At 43.2% G+C, this 11,294-nt stretch overlaps 1 protein-coding gene across 1 annotated transcript; it reads right to left on the bottom strand.

Moving 5' to 3' along the window:
* Positions 1-5,432: 5,432 nt before the first annotated feature.
* LOC110579827 (zinc finger protein OZF-like) lies at positions 5,433-6,829 on the bottom strand. The gene is given in 2 exon segments (XM_021689484.1): positions 5,433-5,827; positions 5,830-6,829. Coding segments are annotated over 2 exon segments (1,395 nt in total).
* Positions 6,830-11,294: the final 4,465 nt, after the last annotated feature.

Genomic DNA, 11,294 nt, shown 5'->3' with positions numbered 1-11,294 from the left:
ACTGGGAAGTGTCTGGCCTCAGCTCCAGGGGGCTGGGAATTTGTGAGCAAAGGTAGGAGGGTGTCAATCAGGGCCAATCCCGGGGTGGAGGGGCTGCCAAGAGGTGTTCTCGGCCAGGGTCCTGCACCTCGGTGTCCCTGCGCCACCCACCCACCAGAGTAGCCCGGCAGCCCGGGGCTCCTCCAGCAGTGCTTGCGGCTCCCATTGCGGACTTATGCACGGCAGAGGCCCCAGGATCACAGGCAGCCGTGGACTACCGCCCCCTACATTAATTCTAAGAGAACTGGCACATGGTGACGGAGTCCGGGATGCACCAGTAACTTCAGGGGGCCATGGCAGCAGCCCTGTTCGAACCTTGGGAGGGGAGGTGGTCAGTCACGGTGGTTGACATGCAGACAGGCTCCCAAGAGGGGCTCTTGGCCAGGGTCCCCCCCTCGGTGTCCCCGCACTGCCCAACCACCAGGGTAGCCCTGCAGCTCAGTGCTCAGCCCCCAGTGTGGGCGGCTGCCAGGGGGCTCCACCGGGACCTACAAGCAGAAGAGGGCAGGCCCCAGGATCACGCCCCAGCAATGCCTATCGCCACCTACAATTCTCAGAGCACCGGCACAGTGATTACCTCCAGCAGTGACAGTGACGTCAGAGGGTCACAGCAGCAGTGGGGGCAGCAGGCAGGCGGTGGGCAGGCAGGCGGTGATAGGACAAATAAAATCTTTTTAAAAATTATTTAAAAAATAAAATAAATAAAAGGCAGAGATCATTGAGATGCCTGGCTGGCTCCGTCAGTGGAGTGGTCAACACGATCTTGGGGTTGTGAGTTTGAGCCCCATGTTGAGTGTAGAGATTACTTAAAAATAAAATCTTTTTTAAAATGCAGAGATTATCATACTGCATTAAAAAAAAAGATACAACTATATGCTCTTTATAAAAGATACCCTCTAGTTATAAAGGCACAGAGAAATAGAAAGGAAAAAGATGAAAGAAAGGTATCTTGTGAAACACAATCACCACAAGAAAGCTGGAGTGGCTACTGATATCAGACAAAGTAGACCTAAAGATAAGGAATATTACCAGATATTTTTTTTAAAAAGATTTTATTTATTTGACAGAGAGAGACACAGCGAGAGAGGGAACACAAGCAGGGGGGAGTGGGAGAGGGAGAAGCAGGCTCCCCATGGAGCAGGGAGCCCGATGAGGGGCTCGATCCCAGAACCCTGGGATCATGACCTGAGCCGAAGGCAGACGCTTAACGACTGAGCCACCCAGGCGCCCCGGAATATTACCAGATATTAAGAAGGACATTCAATGAGTTCTTCCTGAAGACATAATCCTAAATATTTATATACCTAATAATATAGTTTCAAAATACATTGAATAAAAATTGACATAAAAGAAGAAATAGACAAGTCTGCAAACATTTCAAGGAGATTTGAACAATTCTCTTAGTAACTGATAAAACAGGTGGGCCAAAAATATAAGAATTCAGAGAATTAAACAGTACTGTTAATCAACTTGACCTAATTGACATGTATAGAGCACTATCCCCAACAATGGCAGGATACACATTCCTTTCAAATTAATATGGAACATACATCAAGATAGACTAATGCTTGGGATGCTTAGGTGGCTCAGTCAGTTAAGCAGCTGCCTTCGGCTCAGGTCATGATCCCAGGGTCCTGGGATCGAGTCCTGCATGGGGGGTCCTTGCTCAGCGGGGAGCCTGCTTCTCCCTCTGCCTGCCACTCCCCCACTGCTTGTGCGCTTTCTCTCTCTCTCTCTAACAAATAAATAAAATCTTAAAAAGAAAAAGACTAATGCTTTCCTGCTAGACAAGTTTAATAATCTCAAAATAATTGAAATCATACAGAGTCTGTTCTTAGATCACCATGGAATTAAAATAGATATCAAAAGCAAAAAATATAACTAAAGTATCCCCAAATACTTAGAAATTAAATAACACAAATAACCACCTAGCAAAGAAGAAATCACAAGGGAAATAAAATTTTAAAAGAAATTATAATAAAAATACATTTCAAAATTCATGAGATCCTGCTAAAATAGTACTTAGAGGAAACTCATATATTAGAAGAGAAAAAATGGTTAAGAAACATAATTTAAGGATTGCTTGGGTGGCTCAGTTGGTTAAGCGTCTGACTTTTGATTTTGGCTCAGGTCATGATTTCAGGGTCATGAGATTTGGGCTCTGCACTCAGTATGGAGTCTGCTTGTCCCTCTCCCTCCCCCTCTGCCCATCCCCCTACATGCACACATGCACTTGCTCTCTCTCAAATAAATAAATAAAATCTTCAAACAAAACATAATTTAAGCTAGTAACTAAAAATAACAACAACAACAAAGAACCCAAAGAAAGAAAGAAAAAAAACCTAAGAGCAGAAATCAATGAAATAGAAAACAGATGAATAATGAAAACCAACAAAGCCAAAGTGGAATATTTGAAAAGATGATTAGAACTGGTAAACCCCCATTGGGCTCCCTGCTCGGCAGGGAGTCTGCTTTGCCCTCTGACCCTATCCCCTCTCATGTGTTCTCTCTCATTCTCTCTCTCTCAAATAAATAAATAAAATCTTTAAAAAAAAAAAAAGAAGAACTGGTAAGCCCCTGTAAAATGTGAAAGAGTGAAAGAGGAGAGATACCTATACTCTTGGCATTAAAAGGATAAGGGAATGGTATTAACAAATTTAGCAACAAATTGCCAAAAATTTGACAACTTAGATAAAATTGAAAAATTCCTTGAAAAATGGAATTTTCCAAATCTGACAAAGAAAAAAAAATATGAATAGCCCTATAACTAAAAACAAAAACAAAAACCCTCTAAAACTGTAATTTAAAACTTCCTTAGAAATAAAATTTCAGACTCAAGTGGTGAATTCCACTAAATGTTTAAGGAAGAAATTATACCAGTTTTTCAGAAAATGTTTTCTAAAATAAAAAGGGAGGGAACACTTCCTAGGTCATTTTCAGAGGCTTAAATAATCCTCATGCCAAAACCTGACAAGGACATTACAAGGAAAGGAAATTACAGAACAACAATGCAAGAACACAGAAGTCAAAGTCTTAAAATAGCAAATCCAATCCAGCAATACTTTAGAAAGGATAATATGTCACAATCAAATGGAGTTTATTGAAGGAATGAAAAGTTGGCTTAATATTTTAAATCAATGTAATTAGCCCAATTAAATAGTAAAGGAGAAAAAAGTATCCTCAATAGATACAGAAAATGCATTTGACAAAATAATACAGTTTATATGGACAGAAATGGACAAGCTCACTCTAAAATTTTAACTTTCAGGAAAGCAAAGGACCAAGAAAAGTTGGGGTCATTTGGAAGAAGTATAAAGTTGAAAAAGTTATGTGAAAAAAGTGGGTGTCATGAGGGTTTGCTCCTAGTAGGGCAAATTAGATTGGTAGCAGAAGACTGCAAACTTCCCCAAACAGACCTGATTTCTAATGCTATGTGTAAAAATTGAAATTTCACCATTGCCTGGACATCTTTGAGACTCACAGGGCCTCCAACGCCTAACTGTGGATTACCCTGCTCTTGCCAATATGCCCACTGCCCAACAGGAAAGGCTCCCAATCCAGGTAGTTTCCCTATCACCTGGCTCAGTGTTCCATCCTCACTCTCCTAGCCCATGAATTATTCACAGAAGCCAATCACATTCTCTGGTGGAAAACAGGGAATACCTCACTCTCTTACTACTACAAACCTTCTTCCCAGTGCTCCTACTGGTTCGCTCTGCTCCTGAGTGCAACCACAGGGGGTGTTTGTGTGGTGTGGTGTGCAGTGTCCTTCCATGTGCTGGGATCATATGTGACTAATAAACTTCTGTCAGTCATCAGGCCAGTGTCAGGTGTCATGCATTTAGCTATCTTGTATTATGTAGGGTGGAGGATCCCACCCTCACCAATGGGATAAATAGGAGGTGATCTGACCAGTGTTTGCTACAAAAATTATGAATCGGAGAAGTCACAGAATTCAAAGAAACACCTCTGCCTTCTATTTTCCAGAAAAAAATATCCCTTCTCTAATTTTTGCAAAATAATTCAACAATTATAAAACAGGTAGGTTCTCTGTATGGTACAATTATGACTATTATGTTGCCCTAATTTACTTTTTTCTTTAGAAATCTGTTTCCAGTGTAGAATGTTGACGTATATGTTGGTTATCTATACCCTCAAGTTCAGGAAATTTATTCTGTAAAGGGCTAGAGAGTATTTTAGGCTTGTTATGGACTGAGTTGTGTTCCCTCCAAATATGTCTTCATCATATGTGTATGATATCAGATTTGTGTCCCTACCAAAATTCATGTTGAAATCCTGACCTCAAAAGTAATGGTACTAGGAAGGGGCAGGGGGGCTTTGAGAGCTGATTAGGTCATGAAGGTAAAGCTCTCATGAATAGGATTAGTACCCTTATAAAAGAGACCCCAGAGAGATGCCTCACCTTTCCTACCATGTGAGGGCCCAACAAAAAGATGGCCATCTATGAACTTGGAAGTAGGCTCTCACCAAACGCTGAATCTGCTAACACTTTGATCTTAGACTTTTCAGCCTCCAGAACTGAGAAATAAATTTGTTTATGAGCCACCCAGCCTACAGAATATCTGTTGCAGCAACCTGAACAAATTAAAACAAATCCTGAACCCCAGTGTGACTAAAGACAGGGCCTTTAAAGAGGTGATTATAGTCAAATGAGGTCATAAAGATGGGACCATAATCTGAAATGACTGGTATCTTTATAAGAAGAGGAAGAGACACCAAGGATGAGTGCACAGAGGAAAGGTCATGGAAGAACACATCAAGAAGCCAAGGAGAGGAGACTCAGAAGAAACTAAACCTGCCAGCACCTTGATCTTGGACATCAGCCTCCCAAACTGTGAGACAATAAATTTTGGTTGTTTATACAAATAGATGTGACTGTGTTCCAATAAAATTTTATTTGTAACAACAGGTGCAGGCTGGATTTGTCCCATGCACCACAGTTTGCTGTCCCTTGATCTACGGTATTTAAAGCTCTGTATATATAAAGTGAGACATCAGATTTGAAGTATGAACCTCCTTATATAGAACATCATTTATAGATTCAAGACACATTACTCCTACACCCTTTCTAGAAATTCAGCATGATAGATAAAAAGATTTAACTTTCATGTGAAACTTTGTGGTTTTAAAGACGTTATTTATAAGGTTCCCCTCAGTATATTTCCTTTAACTTATAGTAAGAGGTCATATTACATTAAAACATTTCACACATTTTCCACCTTTTTAGTTTTATGATGAGCATATTAGTATTCTAGCATTCATGGCATGCTAGAAGTGAAATATTTTCCACAGTTATATTTATAGGAGTTCTCTCTTTTATTAATTTATTCATGTTGAGGAATGCCTGTGTTTATGCTGAAATATTTCCCACATTAGATCCATTTGTTGGACTTCTTTCCAGTCAGAATTTCTTTGTGATTGGCATATAATAAAGGTTTCTTTCTCTTATGAATCCTTTGATGTTGAGCAAGGTATGCATTTACAGTGAAGGCCTTTCCACATTCCTCACACTGATAGGGTTTTTCTCCAGTATGCATCCTCTGGTGTTGAGTCAGATATGCACTCTGACCAAAGGTTTTCCCACACTCATTACACCTGTAGGGTTTCTCTTCAGTATGAATTCTCTGATGTTGATTAAGGTGTGTACTTCTGCTGAAAGATTTGTCATATTTTTTGCATTTGTAAGGTTTCTCTCCAGTATGAATTCTCTGGTGTTGAGTAAGATGTGTGTTCCATTGGAAAGCTTTCCCACATTCATTACATTCAAGGGTTTTTCTCCAGTATGGATCCTCTTATGTTGAATAAGGGATGACCTATGACTATAGGCTTTGCCACATTCGGTACATTCATAGGGTTTCTCTCCAGTATGTGTTCTCAGATGTAAAGTCAGCTGAATGCTCTGGGTAAAGGCTTTCCCACATTCTTTACATTCAAAGGGTTTTTCTCCAGTATGAATCCTCTTGTGTTGCATTAGGGATGAGCTATGACTATAGGTTTTACCGCATTCGGTACATTCATAAGATTTTTCTCCAGAATGAGTTCTTAGATGCAGACTAAGCTGAATGCTCTGAATAAAGGCTTTGCCACACTGATTACATTCATAGGGTTTCTCCCCAGTACGAGTTTTCTGATGCAGAGTTAGATGTGAACTTTGGCTAAAGGCCTTCCCACACTGATTACATTCATAAGGTTTCTCGCCTGTATGAATCCTCTGATGTTGTGGGAGGCACGTGCTTTGGCTGAAGGCCTTCCCACATTCACTGCACTCATAGCGTTTTTCTCCAGTATGAGTTCTCTGATGTAGAATAAGGGATGAGTCCCAGCTGAACGACTTCCCACATACAGTACACTCAAATGGTCGCTCCCCGGTGTGACATCTTTCATGTTGTGTAAAGTGTGTCCCCCTGCTAAAAGATTTGCCACAATTTCTGCATTTGAAGGGCTTTTCTCTAGCACCAAATTTCTGATATCTAATAAGGTATGGGTTAACTCCAGTATGAGTACTCTGGTGTTGAGTGAGATCCAAACCACAGCCAAAGTATTTCCCATATTGGTCACATTTGTATGGCTTTTCACTTGTGTAGATTCTCTGATGATTACTTAAATCTAGGTTATGTGAAAAGCTCCTGCTGTAACAGTCATCTTTACACATTGTTTTCCCTGAAGGACTTGTGCTTTGAGTAACAAAGTTTGATTGCTGTTTAAACTCAAATCCATTATCTTCATGAATGTTCTCCTGAGTCAGGATTTTCTTATGCGTAAATGCCATCTTCCCTGGATGGCTCTCTAAACAGCTAAGATATTCTGGGACTTCTCTGGTGAAGTAAAGGATTCCATTCCTTTTACCTTTGTTGATTATCATACCCTGGGAAAATTCTTCAGAAATTACTTGCTTCAGATTTGACTTTGCAATTCTAGATCTTGTCTCTTGGTCTGAAAGAAATAGAAAATGGAGGATATTTGACCATTTAGAGAGACAAAAAGTGTGAGCTAGTTGAAGCTACATATAATATGTTCCTATTACTTTTATTCTTTGACTCCCCAAACAGAGGTACGGTGCTTTGACTGATTTCAAATGTCATGGAAGCCAAGAGCCACTGTGCACAGGAGCAAGGAAGAAAGGGACACACAAGTGGTTATAGGGGTGCTGCTAAGTGACACAAATGAGGACTGCCTTTCTGGAATGACTGAAGGGTAAAAACGGGGACTGAGAATGGACAAGGGGGCAGTAATGACGGGAATCACTGGAATAAAGACCCGCAGAAGAAAAGCAGATCAGGGTATAACCCAATGGCACTGTGTGCCTGGGGCACTGTGAAATATCACCACTAATCTCTCAGCCTCCAACCTCTTCTCCCTATTTGCCCATTTTGTAAGCTGCCACAGTTAACTTCCCTGAAACACCAATTCACCAGGTCTGTAAGGATGGTCCCACACCACCCATTTTCCTGCTGCTATCAGAGGCAATGCATGGTCACTGTTGACTTGAGTAGGGGGGTCAGAGTTAGCAAGTGGGCATAAAGGACTTATGCGGAATCCAATACAGTTGAGGGGGTGTGAGAAGACAAGAAACAGAGGAGTTGAGTGAGGTGGAGAGTGATTACGGAAAGTCCTGCTGAGGCTGAATGCAGCAGGAAGCAGAAATCCACGCTGTGGATGCTGGCAGGGAGTGGACGTGGTTACTGGACCACTCCTAGTAGACTTACCTAACATTCAAGGTAGACTCAGAGGGAAGGAATGGTGATCAAACAGATGACAGGAAAGAGAAGGAGGTGAAAGTGGCATCCTTGCCCACTGAGGGGGCTTCTCTAGAGAGGGCAGAATGCCTGGCAGCACGGGGGGAGGGGCACGCCGGAGAGGAGGGAAGAAGAAAGCCAGCACAGTACTGGGGGGTGGGGAGGGGCCCACGTGGGCAGTATATTCCCTGCAGGAGCAGGACTCAGGCAGGAGAGGAACAGGAGTTTCTGTGCAGGGATTATTCTCGAGGCAGTCCTGATTTCCCCTGGGATTTCTCCTATGGCCTGTGCTTCTAGAAACTACTGGCTTCCTAGACAGCCTTGTGCATGAGCTCCCAGGCCTCCTTCCCATCCCTTCACCTGGAGAGGGGTCCCTAGGGATGTCCCTCCATGCCATCCATGCCTATCCACCTTGCTCCAGCTGAGAGATCACATCAGGCTTGAAATCCTGGCACCCTGCTCAGAAAAGACAAGAGGTGCAAATGTTGGGACAGTGACAAGCATGTGCCCAGGGCCTTGCCCCTATTTCCCTGACTCCAGGACCTTTGCAGCATGAATGATGGGTGACCCCGGGGTGGGGGTGGGGGCAGCCTCAGCTTCCTGCTCCCTACCATGCAGAGGACAAGCAGTGGAAACACCCTGAGTCTCTGTCCTCTGAACATCAAAATATGGCCCCATGGGTCAGAGACCTCAGGGCCTTGGGACTCACGGTTTGGATAGAGAAGAGAAAGCAGACTCCTCATTCACCAACTCATATTGGCAGGGTAGGTACACACAGGCCTTCAAGGACTGTTAGTGGACTGTGCCTCTCAGAGTCTAAAACCCCTTCCCAGTCTCTGTTGCATCTTTTAAAATCATGCATATTTTCATTATAATCTATTACATCTGTGTTTATTTAACATAAAAATAATCACTTGCCAAGTTAAATTACTTAACATCTCCCCTCTTCCCATCAGCTAAGCAGAACCTGAGCAGATGGCACCTGTGTCCCCTGCCCCTCCCAGGGTGCTGCCATGGTGGGCCCAGGGCGACTCTTACCCAGGGAGGCCAGGCTCCTGTAGTTCTCCAGCATGACCTCTCGGTACAGTGCCCTCTGAGCAGTACCCAGGTGCTCCCACTCTTCCTGGGTGAACTCTACAGCCACGTCCTGGAATGTCACTGGGTCCTGAGACATTACCAGAGGCAGCGTTAGGCAGTGGGAATGCCATGCACAGCACATCACAGAGGGCAGCATCCCGGCAGGCAGGGGAAGGTATATACAAAGAAACTGGCTTATATTGTGCTGAACACAAGACATTAGTGCATCTGGTTCAAGCAAGAACAAGACACCAACACTGAATCTGCTACTCTGATATTCTCCTGGAAGTTCTAGTCTGTACAGTAAGAAATTCCAGAAGAGTAATGACAGCTACAGACAGTTATGAGACTCTCTGGGGTGATGTCAAGGGCAAAGAAGCAAATTGTCATTGAATCCAGAATCCAAGGAATATGCATTTATTCAGGGTAACAGACTGAATTGTGCTCCTTCCCCACCCGTCATATGTTGAAGCCCCAACCCACAATGTGACTATATTTGTAGATATGGCCTTTAAAGAGACAGTTCAGGTTAAATGAGGCCATAAGGGTGGGGCCCTAATCTGACGGGTCCTTGTAAGAAGAGGAAGAGACACCGGGAGTGCATGTACATAGAGGAAAAGCCATGTGAGGACACAGAGAGAACGTGGCCCTCTACAAGCCAGGAGGAGACCTTTCACCTGATGGCACCTTTATCTTGGACCTCCTGCCTCCAGAACTGTGAGGAAATGAATTTCTGTTGTTTCAGCCATGCAGTTGGTGGTATTTTGTTAAGGCAGCCCTGGCAGATGAACAGAGATCAAACATGTGCATTTGAACAGTCTATTGTTTAGGGGTGTATGTGGTAAGACCATAAAGAAGAGCAAGAAGAAGATTCCTACAAATTCCAGGGTAGAGACTGTATTTGAAGGAGGAGGGAGAGGGATGTTGTTTTTAGGATGAAGAGACGGATAAAAAGGAAGTATATCTATTAAGTTATATGGAACAGGACAAAAGAGTTACCGGAAGTAAGGCTGGTCAGGGCAGCACAAACAACAGGGAACTAGGTGCTGCGATGTGCAGACCAATGCTGAGGGACAGCTTCTTGGTGGCTCTGCATCTCAACGGTGTGTGTCTTCCTTATTCTTCCACCCACATGCAGCATACTCTCCTGGCCCTTCCTGCTCAGACCGCTGGGTCCTCCCCATCTTTCTCCTCCTTAAATGACTGGGGTCCACAGTCCTCTGCACCAACTGCCCCCCCCTTGAGGTCTCCCTAGGCTCATCCTCTCCTGGGACCTCAGGACCCACTTTTTGTCCCAAACTCCCAATGTGAGCTTTCAGGTCTGAATACATGAGTTGTCAGAACAGAGTGAGAGAAGAGGAAGTCAAGGGCGAAGTTGGGTGGAACAGTGTCATTTCCATCACTGAGGACATGCCCTCCCCCACAGAGGTGGAGACCCCATGGGCAGAAATTCTCCAGGTAATAGTGGGTTCGTCACCACAGCTGGAGACCCCGTGGGCAGTGGGGACTCTCTTCTCCATGAGACAGAGATTCTACAAGTGGTGGTGCCCACCTTGCCATGAATGGAGCCGCCTCACCAAAGAAGATCCACTGATGTCACCCATGGCCCAGGGCAGCAGAGACCAGGGGGCCAGACCTGTGAAGGCTGAGTCACATCATTGTAGGGCATCCTCACCAAAGCCGTGAGAGGACAAAGCCTGAGAGATCCGACCAGGGTAGCAGCTACTTCAGAGCCCCAGTCACCGAAGGAGACACCCACGCAATCCCAAAATTCAAGACGGCAAAAGGACTAAAGCAGCTTGTTCACCAGCTGAGAACATGTCCCCCCAGTCTAGTCAGACAATGGCTGAGTAAACACCACGTTCTCCTTCATCTGGTTTAGTTCATCCAACAAGTACAAGCTGAAATGTAATCCCAGTAATGAGAAACTAAATACCGAAGCCTTTAAATTTTTGCAGATAATCAACTTGAGAATTTTAATTTAAATTAAATTAAAGATACTTTTAATTTATAATAAAATTTTACAACCTGATTTTTTGGAAAGTAAAAAGCTGCAAGTGCCTATTAATAGTTTTAAATGATTTTAATTAATAAGAATGAGTCAGGAAAGAATGAGTACGCAACATTATGTATTACAAAAAACCACCTGTTCTTCAAACAAAATCCCGACCCATGTGGGCAGCAGGCTTTGAAAGTTAATAAATCCATCTAAAGATTTAAATGTAGACACAGACACTTGGTTTGGCTGTAAACTGATTCTTTGCTTCTAGTTAAATATGTAAGACACATATGATAAGAAACTGTCTTATGTTCTTGATAATTCCTTTCAGAAGTTCAGTATCTAAAATAGAAAGGCACTTTTAAAGGTAGTGGTCACTTCTTTAACCATGTTCTTGAAGAATAAAGTCTTCAAGAAAGATC

Source organism: Neomonachus schauinslandi, chromosome 14 (assembly GCF_002201575.2).
Source record: "Neomonachus schauinslandi chromosome 14, ASM220157v2, whole genome shotgun sequence".
Classification (NCBI taxonomy): domain Eukaryota; kingdom Metazoa; phylum Chordata; class Mammalia; order Carnivora; family Phocidae; genus Neomonachus; species Neomonachus schauinslandi.
This window is presented reverse-complemented; position numbering and strand designations above follow the sequence as displayed.